This window comes from Diaporthe citri (genome assembly GCF_014595645.1).
Source record: "Diaporthe citri strain NFHF-8-4 chromosome Unknown scaffold_8, whole genome shotgun sequence".
Classification (NCBI taxonomy): domain Eukaryota; kingdom Fungi; phylum Ascomycota; class Sordariomycetes; order Diaporthales; family Diaporthaceae; genus Diaporthe; species Diaporthe citri.
The window spans coordinates 2,387,483-2,406,908 of record NW_025064853.1 but is presented as its reverse complement, the minus strand read 5'-3'; the positions used below and the strand labels follow the sequence as shown (position 1 = coordinate 2,406,908).

The following is a 19,426-nucleotide window of genomic DNA, read 5'->3' as shown; positions in this document are numbered from 1 at the left end:
TTCCCGGTGTCCCGGGTCGAACGCCCGGAACCCCCCCCCCTAATTCCGGACAACAGCATGTGTAAAGTCTGGACGCTCTTCGCGGTGCACATAGCTATTTGACAGTGAGTTGATAGTGCTGAAGGCCAAAGCAGTTTGATAAAGCCATAATACTGTGCTCCGTTGTCAGTATGTCGTGCAGTCACCCCGAATTATCTTGTCCCTAGGAAACGCGGCCCCATCGACGTCGCCGTGCATGGGCGTACGGTCAATCTCGGTGGCTTGTATTAAAATGGAGAAAGCAACTTGGATTGATGAAGAATAATGACCGCTTGGTAGCAATTCAGTAAAGCTAGGGTGAGATTAATGTGCTCATCCCAATGAAGATCCAAGACTCCTCCAAAACTCTGGATTGGTCAGCATCGCCAAGGAGTTTGCTCATACATAACGGCCCATAGACCTCGCAATGATGCATTCTCCCCAGTGGCTGACATGAACACTGAGTAACGAGCATCCTTCAATCTAATGCCTTGATACCTTGCGGTAGAATACATTGGACGCGCGTCTAGGCCAGTTCCCTGAGCTCCCGATCACTCTTGACAGTGGGCATTTCGTAGTAATGGCCGTTGTGCTGATGGTATGCGGGCTGCGCGTGGTCTTGGTAGCCTGGATTGGCATAACTTCCAGGCCTCTGCTCGTGAGGAGCATTCGGGGTCGTCGGCGAGATCCTTTGTGTTGCAGCCGGAGAATTCGTACTGGTATTGGTCGCCTGGTAAGCCGGCGGTATCGCCCCAGGGCTCTGGCTCTGAGGCGGAGGGCTTCCTGCTGCAGTTGGGCTATAGACAGGCTGAGTAGTGCTGACTGGACTGGGCTTTGCGATGGAGCTACGATTGTCCGTCACGGGTGCTGCCGCCGCGAAGCTCGCCGGGGAAGGCGCCGGCTGAAGATGCGGCTGCTGAAACTGCTGTTGCATCGCTGGCTGCGATGGATGCTGTTGCGATGAGTTGGCCCCGGGCGGATTCATCGGAGTGTACGGGTCGCTGGCTGGTCCTTGATGATGCCTTCTCCTCCGGAGCAGGAGCACCAAGCCCGAGGCAAACAGCGCGATGACAGCTACTCCACCAACAACTCCCCCGACGATGGCACCGATTGGAGCCGACGAGCTTCCGGGTTTAGCCGCTGCGGTCGTGCTGGCTGCGTTGCTGCTTGTTGTTGTGGAGCCGACATTGGATGCTCTCGGGGCACTCGAACTCGTTGCCTCTACACCGAGGCTACTTGTGAGGCTGCTGTCTGAGGTAGATGATTTTGAAGACAGACCCGACATGGACAAGGTCGGGCTGTAGACTACGCTGTCTGTTCCTGCCGCCACCGCGCATCCCAATAGAGTGTACCCGGTGAACACATCGTCTTCGTAGAGATGCGTCTTGCAGTAGGGATACTCGGAGGACCCACTGACAAGCCACTGTTAGCTTTTAACCGTAACGGCAACGGGCATCAATTAGATACAAGACGGAGACTTACCACCACAGGGTATAGCCATTGTCAGTCGTGAATAGGTTCTTGTCAGAAGAGTCGAGGCATGTTGTCCAAATGGAACAAGTAGTCGACGTATCAGGGCAGCAGCCGATATTCGATCTCACTGAGTTGTAGACACACGCGGAGTTCACATCGCAGTATAGGGGGATATCTTCCTCCAGGTCAGTATTGTTTGGCAAGGAGGCAGATAGGCCTAGGCTCCGGCAAACGCACCTGGATCACCGTTCACATACGCGCACGTATTGTCTCCGCCCGCTCTCTTGTATCCCTTTGGTTCTTGTAGCTTCGGAGGGCTGGTTGGCATTGGGTTCGTACCCAAGAGTGGCATCAAACCAAATGTCTCTTGGGCCGGGGTCCATCTTCGAGCACCATCATTGGCAGTCCACTTGAAAACCGCTGCTTCAGCGGTGACAATGGAGCAGCAAACAGCTGCTAGGCTTAGGAGACGCCCCATCATCAGAGCGAGTAAGAGGATCAGAAAGGGGGGCAAGTCAAGCCAAAGTTGAGCTCACTTGAAGAATAGACAGCAAACTTGGCAGAATAGAAACGAAAAAGCCGAGGAGACTTTTCTTTGGGGCACAATGCCCCGTCAAGTACACAAAAGAGCCATTGAGGCTCTGGTGCCATTCATGCTGGGGTTCCTTCAGCTGGCACAACCCGTAGATGATGAAGCACAGCGGTAGACGCCGGTTGGCTCACAGACATCCGATTGACAGGCTGAGGCTCGAGGCTCTGCCCGAAGAGCGAGATGAACATGGCTCAGCCGCTTCTAGTCCTCCGAAGGACTGTCTCATATCCCTTCCCTAAATTGGCAAGAAAGACGCCAAAAGGAGTCTTTGGGTCCCTTGGCAAGATGCATTGCGGTAGCAGAACCGCTCAGAACGGTATGGCGACCTGCCAGGTCTCGCATGTGAGCAAGCCGAAAAAGAAAAGGAATAAAGAAAAAAAGGCAATGTGCTGGACCTCAGCTCTTTCACGACAGCCTCTGTCAACGACGGCGGCACCTAGCGTGCTAATAGACTGCCTGTTGGGCTGATTCGGGTTGGCGTGGCGTCGAGCTGGAAGTAAACAGATGTTCGGGCTCCGTATTGCGGCCCAGAAGAGGAGTTGCGACGAGCATTCCAGGCAGGGTTTGCGGCTCTTGTGGCACGCGAAGCGGTCGAGGGACGGCTTGGGTGCTGACAAACTATTGTGCGGCAAAGCTGGGCGGCGTCGGAAACGGTCGCGTAAACGGTTGGCTCAACAGCCGCACGGCGCTCCGAAACGCTCCAGGGACAAAGGGTGGAACGGTAGGAAGAAGAGCACTGCCTATCACTTTTGACGACAGCTCGAGCTCGTGAATCTCTCGTTCCGGGATCGAGAAGAAGAGAGAGAGAGCGCGACTCGGCGGCCTTGGACAGGCATCGTTCTTCGAACTGGTAATTTGCCTTGGTCCTCCTGCCGTCAACACCTCGCTCCGCGACCGACAAGTCGACCGACTCCTCTCAGGATTTCCTGATGCTTCGGGACAAACCCTTCGATCCTTCGTCGGCCGTGGTCAAGAACAAAGGATGTAAGCCCACACCTCCTTGGTCACCCTCTTGACACGTTGGACCCCAGGGGATTAGAGGCACGGGCATGCTCTCCTTGGATGAGAATCCACCTCTCGCACAGCCAGACGTCTTCGGTTTGACACTTGTCAAAGCATGCCGCACGTGTATGGCAATACCGCTTCATGCAAGGAATAGCACCCATGGGCGGTGTAAATACTAACCTCCACAGCTATCGACTCATTTGGGGGAAAGGTTTGCACGACGGGTCTGCAGAACTCGCCCGTCTTGAGTGATACCCAAGGTCCGCGGCCGGTCTAGCTGTGCTGCACTGCACTTTGTATTGCTGTGACATGAGACTATTAATCCTCGCATTATGCTGCAAAATGTCCTTGGTCTACACACCAGCAAGCTCAGTCACCCGCTCATGTGTTCAGGGTGCTGTAAAGCAGGGACAGCTCATCGACGGGGGCAACTGGAAGACTGATGTAACGAATTAGCAGAATTCCCGGCGCATGGGAGGAAAAGGTGGTGTAGCGACTTTGTGGAGCAAGGGAAATATGCAAACCCAACCCAGCTTAAGCATAGAAATGCAAGGTCATCTCACTGCGACGCTCGAGACCAATTGCAACCCACAGTGACACATCATCGCCCATACCCCGCAAGGTCGTGTATTTCTAAGCAACCCCCTCACCGCAAGCTCATTACTGACTGCAAGCTCAACAACGACCATGGCCCTCACGTTGAGAGTCGCTCGAGAATCAATCCTCGACAGCCACACTCTGGACATCATGCCATCAGCAGTAATCACCGGTGCCAACAGTGGCATTGGCCACGAGTTCGCCAAAGTCCTGATCGATGCCGTGAGTCCTGGGCGTCAATTGACCACTCTGCAATTTTAGCCAATGATCTGGAGTTGATGAATGAGTACAGGGATATGAGGTTCATGCCGTGGATGTGAACCACGGGGAGAAACTCAAGAGCTTGGGCTGCACGACATCCCAGCTGGACGTTGCATCCGAGGAGTCCATCCACAGGTTCAAGGAGCAGTATGGCGATCGGCCCCTCGACCTGCTGCTGAATGTCGCAGGTGTGAAAACAACCCCCATTACCGGAAGCGGGAGACCAAAGGGGAGAATGCCGGGATGGTCGCTGACAAGGTCCACACAGGAGTGGCGGATCCGGACCACGACTCACTCAACACCTTGAACAAGGACTCTCTCTCGCGCACCTTCTCCATCAACACGTTCGGCCCTCTCCTGCTCACCCAGGCGCTTCTGCCCAACGTGCTCAGGTCCTCCCAGCCGCGGCTGGGGTACGTCAGCAGCCGCGTGGGCAGCATCGGCGACAACGGCTCCGGGGGCAACTACGCCTACCGCTCGTCAAAGACGGCCCTCAATATGATCTGTAAGAACCTGGCGGTGGAGCTCAAGGCCGAGGGGGTCGTGGTCGTGATCTTGCATCCGGGCATAGTGAGGACTGGTATAATCCCGGGCACGGGCGACGTCCCAGGCGCCGTCGACCCCGATGAGGCAGCTAGCAAACTTTACAAGATCCTTGTGGCCAAGGGCATCGAGGATACGGGCAAGTTCTGGCACAGGGAGGGCGAGGAGCTACCATGGTAGGGTGACGAAGCGCCGCATCAATGTCTCGCAGATGTACGAGTCTTAGTCCCAGAGCCCGGGCCATCTCACTGCTTGACATCTGGGGGCCTCGGCCTGCTGCCCATGTCGACACTGAATTAATTACACGCCTCCACTCTTCTCTTGGCCGCTTTGTTGGGGTGAACTTCGGACGGATGTCAAACTCTGCTGGACTTTGCTCGCCCTGCGATCTCTGGGGACTGGGGACCGGGGGACATGCTCCCCGCCGGTCCCTGGACAACTCGGAGGCGCCAGCGCTAGCGTACCTAACAAACGCCGAATTTTATTTCTTGTGCTTGGCTGTGACATGCAGGTCCACTCCAGCACTCCACATAAGGCTAGGAAGCACACCCTAGATCGTGGTGGCAGCCGGCAAGACTGAACTCTGTCAGAGTTATAATAATAAGTCATTGCACAACGCATCCCCATTTGGCCTGCCAAGTGACCAGAAGGCCTTGCCTAGAGAAGCTCTCGATGTCTCTCTCCCACCCCATCCCTCCACTCGATCAAGATCAAGCCTGCGAGGGTTGCAAGCCCATCCTGTCCACCGGAACATGCCCGAGCTACCGCCGACGTTGCTTTGCCGCGGTCCGGACCTTGCCCCCGAGAACCAGCGTTAGTCAATGGCTGCGTGCCTCCCCTTGAGCACTCACACGGAGTAGTAGCAAGTTCGTGGCCCTGCCACCAACAACGGGAGTGGTGTCGGCAAACAAGAGACCGTTGCATGTTTGACATCAAGCGCCACGCTACTAGCTCCCGAAACAGACGTCCCGTGTACCTGGGAGACAGCAGACGTTGCCCCCAACGGTCGCTAGTCCATGGCGGAAATTATGCGGTGGGCGGTCACTCATGTTCCTCGGACCTTCTTGTCGAGTCCAGCCCGGTTAACGTTACGTGCGCCTTGGGCATCTGTCCAAGCCTCGGATGTCCTATTCTCACAACGATCATGCCTCTTACCGCTAATTCACGTCGAGTCCTGGAGACTGGGCTTCCAAAACCTCAAACTATTTACTATAGGCCAAGTCGGGAAACCCGAAGGGTCTGGACATAGAGAGGAAGGGGGGAAATCAAGGCCATTCCGCGTCGTGTCAGCTCGACGCTTCGCCGAATCATCCCCCTACTTGGTAGACCTCGGCAAAATCGACCTCTAGGTCCAGGCCGAAAGGGATAGATAGGCTGGTGAGGTCAAACCCACTTACAGCAACGTCGTATGGCTGCACGATGAAGCCGAACACCTTTCCAGATCCATCAGGATCCCGGCTTTGGTATATAGTTGTTCCACGCGAGATGACATAGGCATAGACACCGCCACATGGTGGGTGCCATGGAGGAGAAGGCATTCTGTAGTGGAGGGCACTGGGACCGGAGCTGCCCGGACCAAGTGATGAGCTCCTCCACCGCCGGGAATTTGATTTCCGGAGGCGGCCGCAGAGACAGTCGAGTCTCTGTGTCAGATTGGACGTGGAAAGCCGCAGCTGTTCCATCCATGAGCCTTATATAACCCTTACTGGTCGAGGCGCAGCTGTCTCTTTGGTCTCTGCCTCAGTCTGCCCGTCGCTCATGCCGGGGGTCTTCAAGCCTCACTTGAGTTAAGTCAGTCGCCGACCGACCTTGCCACTGAAAGCGACTGATAGCGCGTGCTGGTTCAAAATGAGGGAATGTGAGGCCAGTCGACGATTTATGGAGGAAATTTACACCCGAAAACGCCCTTACTGGTGTGGAGGGCGACAAGTCACATCTCACAACTCATAACGATGAGGGTGCTGATCATTCGATCCATATGCAACCGTTCCTTTTCCTGAATCGACGCGCGATTTCTGATTCCGCCTTAGCAAGTGTAATAAAGCGTGACAACAGTCAAAACTAGCCCTGTTGCTGGCGGTGAGGCACGCGAACGGCGGTCGCCTGCTAACAGTAGTCGACCGCACATTTTCTGGTCCCTGCAGCCCTGTGAACAAAGTAACCTGCCGCTGCATGAGATTGCAGTAGAAGACCCTTCAGGGTCCGACATCAGAAGAAACTGAGGCTCGTCTGCTCAAAGCCACGACTGTTGGTGCAACGTCATCGTGGGAATTTAAAGTGAGGCGCCGGAACATAGCAATGAGTTGGCTCAGCCATGACTTTTGACAGCCCACAAGCGAGAAACCCAATATGGAAGCGTCCCACGGGCCTTAATGGAGTAAATGTAGAGCTACCGCCCCGGCGACGACGTTCGTTCGGGAACGAAGCAGTTCCCTGTTACGAACAACGCTGCAGTTTCCGAGACAAATCAGGCCATGCTGACGACACTCTGAGGCCGGAGGGTGAGACTTCCCTGGGATAAGCAAAATTGCAGCTGCACGAGAGTGGCTGATAGCGGACGCAGCCCGCCGGGAATACCCAGAAGGCATGAGGCAGAGCCTCAGAGGATCACCGGTGGCTGGTAACGCCTGCCCCAGACTGCTGGAGGAGCGTTTCGACTAGGTACATATGCTGTAGGACACTCAACAATAAGGGTCTCAGGGACCAGACCACTGTCCCACATGTGGCCAGTCCTCCAAGGTAGGACAAATGTCCCCGGTGAAAGGGACTCCACGGGGCTTCTGGGCCAGGTTCGGGATGCGCATATCCCCTGCCTCAAAGTGAGGCACAAGATACGGTGTAGTAGCGACCCTTCGCGAGCCTGCAATGTGAACCAAATGGGCTTTTACATCTTGCCACCTCCGTGGGGACGTCGACCTGCACGGTCCCGTCAGCGTGAGGCTGTCGGGAATGGCAACTTGTGAGCCAACCCCGAACTGGCCCAATGGCGTCAATGACGGAAATGTTGGAGATGCTATGCCCTCGAAGACGGTGATCTTTGGTGCTAGTGTATTATGCGGTGGCTAGATCCGTCCGCAGACCTGTGATGGGCCAGCTTTTCCCCAGTGGCAGAGCAGACAGGTTGCCGCGGACGGGGGAGGGGAGTACAAGTCCAGTTCGGAGACATGCCATGTATCCGGGCTGGGCCTTCTCCCTCCTCTTCCAAGCATACTCCTGGCCATACCTGCTATCGGTGGCGCAGCGGTGCCAGTCGGACGCGCCTTGGGAACAGACACAGCAGAATGCGCGGTCTGGCGGTCCGAAAAAAATCGAGGCAACATGCTTTTTCTCTGGAATCTGCAAGTCTAGTCCAATGGACAGCCCCTGTATCCCGGAAGTAATTAATGACGCACGACATTGGGCCCATCGAAGTCATTAGTTGTGTTTTGGCGTTACACATATCCGCCGAACTGGAAACATGCAGTGCCAAGTTCAGGAGTATGAGATCCCCAGGTTGGCTGGCTTGGGAGGTAACGTGCGAGAAGGCTGTAGATTCCCGGCGACACGTACAGATGCTCTATCGGAGCAACCTCTGAGCCCAATCGAATCACAGCTAACCCCCATGAACTCGCACCCTGGGTGGGGACTGGCCCTTGCGGCGGCCATAGAGCGTCGCACAGGGGCTTCTCCTGGTAGGGAACCCACGTTGTAAGGCGGCAGCCCTCGACGAGGACAGTTTCGCCAAGTAGCCACTAGACTGAGTGCAGAACCATTGCCAATTCGCCTTGCCCGTCGGCAGTGGCGCGGCGCCATGGTGAAGCAACGGTCATGAGCTGTTCGATTGCATCTCGACGGGGAAGTGCCAGGAGAGACTTTAGGACAGCAACAGGACGGCCACTATAGCGAAGCAAACGAAGCAGATGCCACGGCACTGCTGATTGTGGCCAAGACAGCTCGGGCTTGCGTGCCCTTGCTAACAACAGTACTGCGCAGTCAAGAGAGCAGTCCAACTGTAGCTCAGAAATTGATCCACCGTCCTCAGGCACCGTGTTGAGTGCTCCTGGTGTGGAGCATGCGTAGTCAGGACACGCGGCAGAAGGGAACACCAGGGCACCAGAGTTGTCGTTTCCATGGTAAGCCATGTCAAGCCATGGTAAGGCATGGTTAGCACCCATCCAGCCACCCGAGCTAGCGTCGCCTCAAAAGCCGACAGGCGCAAGTACGACTGGCGTGGAGGCTTGCTGTAGTGGCCGGGGCCATGGCCATGGGCGGTGGATAGTAAGGGCGAGCTTGGTCGTTGGAGACTGTGTAGATGGATTCGGTGGATAGTGATCAGGGTTGTATCGGGCCGGGCACAGCGCATAGTAGGTCACCATGAAGAGTTAGCATCGGGGCCAGGAGGAAGGCTGCCGCACCACACCCGTGAGGTAGGACGCTGATCAGCCTAGCCGGCGTAGGCGCATGATCTGGTTTGTCCCCGTCGACTCGCCGAGGATCTTGCGGTCTGTCCGGTATACCGTATGTGGTGTTGGAGGGTGTCAGGCTGTCCCCGGGGAAGGGACGCGCAGGGGGGTCGTGGTGGTGGAGACAAGGCTGAGGCTAGGCCTGATGGCATCTCCCCAGGCTCTCCCATACCAGCAACCCCAGGTACAGCAGGGAATATAGAGATTGGTGGGTGGTCATGTGAGAGGAAGCCGCATGTGGTGAGCCGTAAGACGCGAGCCATGAGAGGCGACACCACGGCACGGGATGGACTGGGCAAGCCGTGGCTGACGGCTGGTGGCTGGCTGATGGCTGAGGGTTGACGTCGGGATTTGGTGCCCGGGGGGTCGACGAAGTTGAGTTTACGATTAGCATCGTTATTATGCCGAGAGGTTGACGTCTCGTCAGTTATGTGGGCCTGTCGTCGTGCTGTCTCTCGGCCGATTTGGCCGGTCGAGGGTAGAGGGTGGCGGGCGAGCAGGAGGAGGAAAGAGCTTGATGGACAGGGTTGCTCAGGCAGGTAGTCTAGCTAGGAGAAGCGAACGCCAGCCTGTGAGGACCTTGGGCTGCACTAGACTACACCTATGTGAGGCCTAGGACGCGAATACGTGCGTCCTAGCGCCGAGATCCCCAGAGGACGTTGTGACTTGTGACGGCGAGTGTTCCCATGGGGGAAATGATGGCCGTCGAGTTGCGACGGTGGTCAAGAGTTAATGAGAGGGACGGACGGGCTGAAGCATGCTACATTGCACCGTGCCAGATTCAGACTGCATGGCGACCACAGCAGCAGATTGACCGGACTACTGTGTGGCTAGCGATGGGTGAGGTTGCAGTACCGTGGTTCGTCGTCGTCGACGGCAGCCCCTTCGCCTCTTGGCCCCTCGTGGGTCTGGCGCCCACGCACCCGGCCTGCCCAGGTTCCTGGCAGACAAGCTGCGCTAGAGCTGGGCTAGTCGGGCTAGACGGCATCGCCCACAAGCCGGTAGCGCCAGATCCAAGGTGTCAGTGTCAGTTGTTTTAGGGACGGATCCCTCCAGATGTCGACCTCCTCCTTGCTCGGCCCCCGGAGCTTGCTCTCTTTCTCTCTCTCTCTCTTTCTGTGTGTGTCTGAGCAAACCCTGCAGGCTGCTACACTGCGAGCCAGGACAAGCCCGGCTGCGCTGTGCTGCGCTACGAGATCGCAGGAGATACCACGATAGTACTGCGTAGAGAGGAGAGTACCGACAGTAGTGGATAATGGATCTGGGCATGTTCTCTTAAGATAAGATGCAGCAACACAAGCGCCTATGCAGAGCAACCCCCCTCCCAGTGGCCCCCAGAGGCCCCAGAGACCCCAGAGTTTCGGGGCGTTCAAAGCGAAACAGATCCTAGCCTGCACCACACATCTCGAGATATATCCCGACGCTTCAAGGTTGAATGTTGAACAGTACTTGATCTGCATACCACGTATCTACTATATTGTAACACTCCAAGGGCATAGTAGATGTGCATACATGCCTACACACCTGGCTGGGTACTTGGGCAGGCGGGGATATGTGCCTGTGAGCGCACTGACCAGATACGTACCCACAACCACATCTGCGAGAGAGTGGGACAGACACAAGTACATATACATTGACGGTGGCACGTAATCCCCCTTCCTAACAGGTACTTATACCGCACCAGCTCGGATCCGGCAGCTGCTAACAGCCAGCGTCTCGCCCGCGCCTGCCCTGCTGCGTTCTCACAGCAGATAGACCTACAGTCCACGGTCAACTCCAGGTGTCTGGGATTGAAGGGTAGAGAGAGCACCTTGCCAGCGTGTTCTGTCTGGTCTTCGTTATCAGTCACGCCGCCACATCCAATATCTCTCCCTCCCGCTCCATGCAAGCCTTGGATCCGCAACGGCCGTTTCTCAACCCCCCCCCCCTCCTCCGCTCACCTTGACAGCTCGACTGCAACCGTCTGATGGCTATGGCCCCGGCCTTCCCATCCCAAAAGGACGTCCCATCTGGAACCTCCACCGGCAGGGCTCGCCCCTGCGGCCGAGTCCAGAGGCGGCTGCAACTCTCGACACCGAGATCATCACTTACCAATGCCTTACTCCTCGCTGCCAAATTGCAGATGCCCGGTCGAGCACCGCGGCGGTATATGAAGGGGGGGCCCACCCAGCCCGACCAGACCGGCCCAACCCAACTCAATTCATGGCCGTGGAGAATCAAAACCCCATGTCCATGACAGGACACCCCAGGCCCAGGAACCGCCGCGCGTACGAAAAGAGACGGAGAGAGAAGGAGACAGAGCGAAAGAGGGAAAAACAAAGAGACGAAAACCGCCCCCTCCCCTCGCCATTGCTGTCCACCTCGCCTCTCTCCAACCCTCATCCTTGTCCAGCCAGGCCCACATTTGGCCATGGCTTCCTCTCGCCTATCTGGACTCAGCATGTTTCCGAAGACCCTGCCTGCGCCTCTTCAAACGGCGACCCCAGCCATTGGCCTTGTCGGCCTGCAAACAACGATCCCCAGACTTTGTCCTCCCAGCCCGCACCCTGCCTCCCTCCTCCACCCACCACAGTACCGCTGGGTAGACAGGCAGGTAGCTTGTACTTGCTGATCCAATACTGACTTCCTCCTGGCACCGCCCTCTGTTGGCCCACGAACCTTCAACCCGCTCGTCCACCGACTTCTGACCCTCTCTCTGGCGCGCGCGCAGCATACTTAGCTGCCCAAGGGCATTCGGCCACCCAGGCACCCGCCCGTCCATTCGTTGCCCCCTCCGCGGGCCCGCACCGGAGAGACAAGACGGCTGTCCTCTTGTGGCGGCCCCCTCCCGGGTACCTCCCTATTCTCAGCCCCTTGGCCAGAATGGTGACATGAAGGAAATTTCTCTGCCCGTAACCTTGCACTCTGCGTGCCTCTGCAATCCATGCAACCTTATGGGCCTCATTTTCACTTTCGCACACACATCACCTCGCCGAGTATTCAGCACGAGACTACCTGCATAGATATAGTACACGGACGAAACAACCCCAACCCATCTGCACAATTTATTAAAACAAGCACATCATCTTTCCTTGCTTCCCTCGGACCTCCTCTCCCATCACACTCGCGCGACCAATGCTTTCACATGACGCCCGCAACCCCGACTTATGGCAGCAGCAGCAGCATAATACCCGTGGTTTCTGATATCAGCCTTGCAATCCGCACGGGTCTCGCCCTTCCTGACGGCGCATCCCACGCAGCCCAACCCTGAATCACCACCACACCTTGACCGCGTCCGAAGAGTCGAGACGGGAGGAGCAGGCCAGAACAGAGCAGGGTCTGTTTCTGTGTTTTCAGACACGTCACAACTGGCATGTTCTGTCCAGCCAAGCTCCCTGCTATCGGCTCAGGTTGCATCCAGCGACGACGACTATATCGAGCTGTCAAGACGGGGCCGCGGCACCGGTCCCTGGAGTACCGTATCTGCTGAAGTATAGGTAAACTGTCCCCAGCATCGCAAAACCACCGGACTTCCTGACAGTGGGATTTTCGGGGCTCAGACGCTGATGAGAATGGCAGACACCATACTCTCAATCACACCCCGGGCGCTCGCACACCAGCAGTCGTTGCGGCAGGACAATAATCGTGTCAACCAGTAGAGCAGTACTGTGTTTGATAGCCTGAAGACATGGCGTTTTCAGGTCGAATGGATGGGTCATCCTTTCAGCAGCCCCAGGTATATCAGTCCCACCCTTCCGCTTCAGACCCTCGAGCACAGAAACCCGCTCCCCCTTCACCACTTCGCGTTCTGAGGCATTCCTTGTGGTGACCTGACACATGAGACCCCCAGCCCTTCGTCAACACCCAGTTCGATATCTTCGAGTGGCACGGAGCGTTCCAGTCCTGCGTACGATACTTCCTGGACCACGCGCAACACTCTGGACCCGTCCAGGCCGTTTCGGCCTTCTTGAACATCCAGTTGCCTTACCAAAAACAACCGTACCCTGTTTACTCTTCGAACGGTGCAGGGTCGCCATCGGCGCACCAGTACTCGCCCCAGTCGTCCGGACTTCCGGGGGTGTCTAGACCAGGACCTTCGTCTGTGACCGCTTCCGGGAAGATGCCCATGCACATGGGACCGGGTCAGTCTCAGCAGCAGGCATATGCGACCCTAACTCCCTATATAAGACGGTTGGTGGCCACGGGCTTCGACATTCCTGGCATTCTGCATGGCTTCTTCGGGGACGACTGGGTGGCTGGAGTCGGACCTCTGCACGAAGCAGAGCGCCGGAACTACCTGTTTGCGGCAAAGAGTGACAATTGGCTTAGGGTCAAGGCCAACTACGATATGGACGGTGAACAGATGGTCCCGTTCCTCAAGCCGTTACAGAATGTCAGCGAGAAGGAAATCGTCAGCGCCGAGACGAGCTGGAGTGAGTGGCTGGCAATGCAAGATTGGATGCTGGGGCCCCGGGCCCCGGTTGAGGTTGAGGAGGGGGAAGCCCGGGGCCAGGAGCCGGGTTTCAGGGTGAAGCGAGAGAGGCGATAGACCTCCCAAATAAGCACGAGAAGGAACGAGCTACCCGGTCTCACGGCCCAGTTAATTGCAAAAGGAGGCTCTCAGCCCAGCAGCACTCACTAAAGCTACGAATCGCTCCTCGACGATACTACGCGACGAGCATTGTTACCAATTACACTGCCGCAGCTGTTGTTAGAATAGGGAATTTGGACCGCGCAAAACAGACGTGGTTGGACACTTTTTTTTTTTTTTTTAATGACTAGCACAGGGACCACGACATCACGATCACTGCATGGGGAGGTGGTATGACTGGGTTCGTCGACAGCCGCTGTGGGATCAAACAGCACCACGCGGCTTGTCCTAGATGGCGGACCTGAAAATGCATTCGCTTGGAAGGCTTGCAAAGAACGATAGACCCTACAATACACCCGTCAAATTGGCGCCTACCAAGTCTGCCCGAACGCAAAATGCGCGCTGCGCAACAGTTGATGCGCAGCCCCGAGCCCCATTGACAGGGACAAATGCAGGCCAGCTTCGTAACTGTGATGCATATGCCGCAGGTACCGCAGCACATTCTCTCGCGTGGTTGCCAGCCCCAGCCTGGGGAACTCCGGAGCCGCAGTCTATCCGTCTCCCTGGGACAACGGCGCTGCTGGATAATTCTTTGCCCGAAAGGCGTCGGGTGGAGGCCGTTGGGGGGGTGGACGTCAAAGCCCTGCCTTGATAATGAGTGGTCTAGAACTCTTTTTTTTTGTGGTGGGGGGTGGCAGGATCTGCGCTGCAGTGACAGGGTGATCTCCAAGAGGGGGAATTTTGGGTCTGAGCATTCCCGCGGGCACTCGGTGAGAATGTGCGCCGGGTAGAGTTAAAGTTCGGGAACACAAGACCAAGGGTTCGGGGACTCGAACGCAGGTGCAGCAGAATTACAAGGCGAGACGTGCAGCATGCCGTCAAACGATGGACGATATGGATGCTGTGCCTTGACAAATTACCTCGAGTTGATCATCCCACAGCGAACCTTGGAACGGCAATCATCCGCCGGCGGGGTAGGTAGCTAGCCGCGAGGACCCTCGCCAGATGCGTCTAGGTGTCCCGGCTGCTACTCATCTTGTCACTGCTACGATAGCTTGTGGCTCGCGTGTCAGCGTGTACATATCTAGGCAGGCTGGCCGTATGTACTGAAGATCAAGCCGCCCGTTGTTTGAGAAGCGTGGCATGGGACAGACAAGCTGTACCGCAGATCATCTGGCCGCCACTTGGGAATGAGGCTCGCCTTGCATGTCGTGCCGCGTGCCTCGTGCTGGTGCCCGTGCCGGCGGGCTGACCGGGAAGCCCAGCGGAGACAGCGATTTCAGACGAGTTTGTGCGCGACGATGATGGCACATATGATGACGATTATGATGATGATGGCGATGAGGAAGAATAACAAGAAAGGTGCAGAAGCAGGCGTGCAAGTGAAACAAGCTGCATCGAGGTGTGATGCAGTCGAAGTTGCATTGATGAATGATCTGCTCTTGGGAGCAATCGCAACCTCACTGGCCACGACCGTAACACTCCCGCCCGCGGAGGAAACCCCCCTCCCCTTACTTTCGAGGTTCCCAGGCTGCAGCCAGGTCATTAGAGTTCTTGGTTGGGCGGCTGGGATTTGCCTGGCAGCAGCACTAGAATCATTCGGATCGTGCCGAAAAGGACGTTGGCTCGGTACTCACTGGGCGGAGTACCCAGGTACCGCCTGGCTCCCAGAAAAAAAGATAGATCTATATGTAGGCTATATGTCAGCCAGTAGTGCATGTAGACATACGTACTGCAGGTACCGCGGCAGGCACGACGAACGACCTCATCCAGCAGAGAGCTCCCAGTTCCCAGCTCCCAGCTCCCAGCTCCCAGCTAGCAGCACCAAGCTTCAAGCCTCCTGCCGTCACACGAAGAAGCATCCTCAGCACGCGGGGATCCGCGTGCGACACATGCTGCAGACTCACAGTCCCCTTTCAAGTCATTTTATTACCACAGCAAGTCTCTCATTCCGCTGGACCATACCGCCTGATTAGTGATGCATAGTCTGCGCACGGCGCACGCCAATTGAGCGCCGTGCCTCGCCATCCACCTCGATCCTGTGTCTTCCCGTCCTGCTTCCAATCGTCCGCCCCGCCGCCTGCTCCTGGGATGAAGCCTCACCGCATACCTCACGCCATCAGAGCTCGCAGCATAAGACATCTTGCCATCTCGGACCCAGCATAACCAGACAGGCAGACAGCCACCCAGCATGGGCGACTCCGGCGGCACCAACGCCGCCTCCCGCCACGAGCAGGCCGCCACCTCGCGCAGGGAATGGGAATGCTTCCTGCAGCGCTGTCTGGTCCAGCGCCTAGACTTTGACAAGTTCGCCGAGTATGCGCCCTTGCTGCATGCTCGCCACCCCCTGGGCCACGGCCCCGTCGCCGACCTCGTCCTCCGCCCGACCTCGTGGAACAAGTACACCCTCGATCCACGCGTGCCCCACTACATGCAGACGCTGCTGGACCTCGGCCTGATCGACACCCCAGCGATCCTCGCCGCCCTGTACCGGTACTCGACATGCCACGTCCTGCTGGCCGCCGATCCACACCGGAAACAGGGCGACGGCGAGGCGGACGGTGGTGGCGACAAGCCCGCCGGGGCGGCAGGGAAGAACGAGGTCACCCGCTGGCAGAGCAGCTTCTCGTCCGAGGAGGTCATCTTCTACCGCCTCACCAAGGCGGTGGCGCAGGGGCTGGCCATCAGGAACAGCCGTGATGCCCTGGATGTCAGTGCCGTCATGGCCCGGTGGATGACCCTGTTCACGGCCGCCAGCGCGGCCTTTCAGGCTGACGATGACGACGTCATTATGGGCGGCGCTGGAAGCAAAGCTTCGCAGCAGAGGCGAGACGACATGGACAACTCGAGGGCAGCCTTTGTGATGCTGTTGTTAGGCGTTTGTGAGAACCCAGTTGTGCTGCAGGCCTTGGGCAAGCCTTTTGCGAAAGGTGAGTCGTGCTGCCACGTGCGGTACTGTTGTTGTTTTCTCTGCTTGCGTAGCCATTCAGAAGAAATTGTTCCCTGGGGGGGGAAACATGGCTGATGTGTGCTCGCCAGGTGCGCGTAAGGCCCTCTCGCAAAGCCTTGCCAGCTTCATCCCGTCGATAATGCAGAATGCCTCCCAGATTGCAGCACGATTGGAGCTGTTTCGCACCGAGACGCTGGCTGGTTTTGAGCCGATCGATAAGAAGAAGGAAGCTGCCAATGCCGAGATGGATGAGCTGCTCGACGAGACCTTGGGCCTGCAGAATCTCTCAATACCAGACCTGCACGTCGATAGGTCTCGCGCAGGGCTCTATATCTATCTCAACGCCGCGGTAAGTTACACCCACGATTTCAGAAAAATAAAGAGAGACAAGAGAAGACAAGAAAAACGGTCTCATGACGCAGAGATTGCTGACTGCCAACTACCTCCTCCCCCAGCTCGTAGGAAGGCCTTTGATCGACGATGCATCATTCTATAATTATCTACATAACAGATATCAGGTTAGCATGCGCAGACACTGCCCGGCGACCATGCGCTACATGTGACTAACTGGACTGCAGGGAGATATTCAACTGACTGCGATCGATCTCATCCTTGCATCCTTCGACGTGCTCGCCAACGCCATCTTTAAGAACGAGGGCCAGAAGACGGCGAATCTCATAAGATCATATCTGATCAACAAAGTACCGCTCATTTTGGCTTCCTTCGCGACGTCGGAACCAATGTACCCATTCAATTCAGAGTTGTGTATCACCAACGCGCTGAGTCGAGTAGACACCAACACATTCCCGACACTGACATCCCTCTTCGAAAACAACCTTAGCAGCAACCCCTTCACAGAATCGGTCCGCTCAGATTTTGTCACGGCGTGTTGTCTGCACGGTCTTGTGCCGGAGACGAGCATCGACAAGCTCATTGGTGACTACACCTACCAGACCCTGCCGGCGGGCGGGCGCTATAACAAGGACAAACTCGTGCAGGAGTGTCTCGCGGACCCACTGCAGGAGCGCATACAGAAGCTTGTCACCGAGCTTGAGAACATGGACGGCAACGTCGGCGCTTGCTGCCAGGCCTTGACGGAGGTGAGTTTCTGTGTCCAAACCCATTGAAAGCCACCTGGACCCGTGGTCCCTTAGGTCGTCACGTGCTGACACGAAACGACGCCCCACAAGATGCTTGGGAAACTTTGTTCAAATAAAGAGACAATGTCGCTGAAGACGTTGTGTTGCAAATTGGTGGGAAAGCCACTGAATCTGGATGTTCTCTTGCTGTTCGACAAACCTACAACTATCCTGAGTCCTCTCTGCGAGCTGTTGGATAACTGGGGATACGAGGATGACCAAGGCGAGTACCAACCAGTCTATGAGGAATTCGGCTCTGTTTTGCTGCTCCTGCTGGCATTCGTCTATCGCTACAACCTGTCCGCGTCCGACCTGGGAATCCGGTCTGCGGACTCATTCGTTGCTAAGCTTCTCGCCAATGGACAGCTCAGCCGTCCACTGGACGAGCTGAATGACCAGGAGAAGAACCAGCTCAACGGTTGGATCCATGGCCTCTTCGACACGGACGGAGGGGGCCTTGCCGACGATTTGCTGTCGTCCTGTCCACCGCAAGACCTCTATCTCCTGATACCAACTCTGTTCCACAATATTGTCCTGGCTTTCAGCACCGGGCATCTAACAGAGGAGACCCTCAAGACGGGTATCGAATGTGAGTCCTCCCGTGTTCCGTGTGGTCTGCACCTTCCCTGACCGCCTATAGATCTCGTGGAACCATTTCTGGGGCCGTCCCTCGTGACGGGTATCATGTACCTTTCCAATTGCCTATGGACCGACCGGCCGGAAGAAACAGGGCCACGGTCAAGATTCTGCAGCTTATCATAAGACCAAGTCAGAAGATGTCGCCCGAGTCCTCCGACATGCTCAACACGGTGAAGAACATTGTTGCCAAACCACTGGAGAGTGGGCTGCGGACGTACCAAAGGCAGAATCCCAGAAGCCAAGACGTCGAACCTCTGTTGCAAGTTCTCAAGGGCAACGTCGAGCTTTCCAGGCGCACGGGTGCCGCGGGTGACAAGGAGCTGGAGCAGTGGACCAGTAGCGGTAGCGGGGGTCTCACCGCGAGTGTCAGAAACACGTTCCAGAACCTCACGATGTGGTCTCTGAACCCTGGTGTCATGCCGACGGCATACGCACACCGGCAGATCCTGGTGGGACTCAAGCTGATGGGCGCCAGGAGGCTGCTTCAGGCCATCCTCGAGGAGCTCAAGCAGCTGACCGAGACGGGCAACGGGAGCATAGCCTACGATGTCGCCATCGCGCTGGTGTGCGCCCCGGACGTGTCCAGCATCGCCAACGACGCCCTGGCACCGACGCCGCCGCAGCGTCGCCTGTCGCTGCGCGAGGCGCTCAAGTGGGAGGCCGAAGAGTGGAAGAAGATCCAGAAGAAAGACCCGGCCATGGCGGAGACGGTGGTCCGGCTGTACCAAAAGGTCGAGGCGCAGATGACCCCAGCGGCGACCATCGCGGCGCTCCCGCACGACGCCGAGGCCGCTGCCATGGCCAACGCGCTCGTGGACGACGCTGCTGCCGTCAACGCGGCGGCGAGCCAACTCGGGATGGACGACCCGATGGCGCTCGACGCTGGGGCGGCGGGCCTGTCGTTGGACCTGGGAGGCAGCGGCGGGGACTTGAACCTGGGTGGCTCTGGGGCAGATTCAGCGGGTGGGCTAGACCTGACTGGAGGCGATGACATGTTCAGTGCGTTAGGGCCGCTGGATGGATGGGACAGCATGGACCTAACTTAGGAAGAGAAACCAGCGTTGGACATTTTCTTTCCTCTTTCTTTCTTGACATTGGGAGTTGGCGGTGCTTTGGTGTGTGTCTTGTTGAATCGTGGATACGGGCAGGTCATACCCCTTTGTCTCCTGGATGTGGACACGGGGCTGGCATGTGGCT

General features: G+C 57.0%; 4 protein-coding genes across 4 annotated transcripts; 3 read left to right on the top strand and 1 right to left on the bottom strand.

The window, feature by feature from the left end:
- Positions 1-544: 544 nt before the first annotated feature.
- Positions 545-1,819, bottom strand: INS49_015020 (uncharacterized protein; the record flags this gene model as incomplete). The annotated part of the gene is made up of 3 exons (XM_043175707.1): positions 545-1,430; positions 1,501-1,666; positions 1,729-1,819. 3 exons carry the CDS (start codon positions 1,817-1,819, stop codon positions 545-547), a joined length of 1,143 nt encoding a protein of 380 aa, XP_043020664.1.
- Positions 1,820-3,775: 1,956 nt separating this feature from the next.
- On the top strand, positions 3,776-4,669 carry INS49_015019 (uncharacterized protein; the record flags this gene model as incomplete). Its single annotated transcript, XM_043175706.1, has 3 exons — positions 3,776-3,907; positions 3,978-4,134; positions 4,215-4,669. 3 exons carry the CDS (start codon positions 3,776-3,778, stop codon positions 4,667-4,669), a joined length of 744 nt encoding a protein of 247 aa, XP_043020663.1.
- Positions 4,670-12,598: 7,929 nt separating this feature from the next.
- On the top strand, positions 12,599-14,855 carry INS49_015018 (uncharacterized protein; the record flags this gene model as incomplete). Its single annotated transcript, XM_043175705.1, has 3 exons — positions 12,599-12,646; positions 12,761-13,343; positions 14,767-14,855. The coding sequence occupies 3 exons, from the start codon at positions 12,599-12,601 to the stop codon at positions 14,853-14,855; spliced, it is 720 nt and encodes a 239-aa protein (XP_043020662.1).
- An 837-nt stretch (positions 14,856-15,692) lies between these two features.
- Positions 15,693-19,275, top strand: INS49_015017 (uncharacterized protein; the record flags this gene model as incomplete). The annotated part of the gene is made up of 6 exons (XM_043175704.1): positions 15,693-16,431; positions 16,541-16,800; positions 17,030-17,551; positions 17,642-18,179; positions 18,231-18,276; positions 18,321-19,275. The coding sequence occupies 6 exons, from the start codon at positions 15,693-15,695 to the stop codon at positions 19,273-19,275; spliced, it is 3,060 nt and encodes a 1,019-aa protein (XP_043020661.1).
- Between the last annotated feature and the right edge of the window lie 151 nt (positions 19,276-19,426).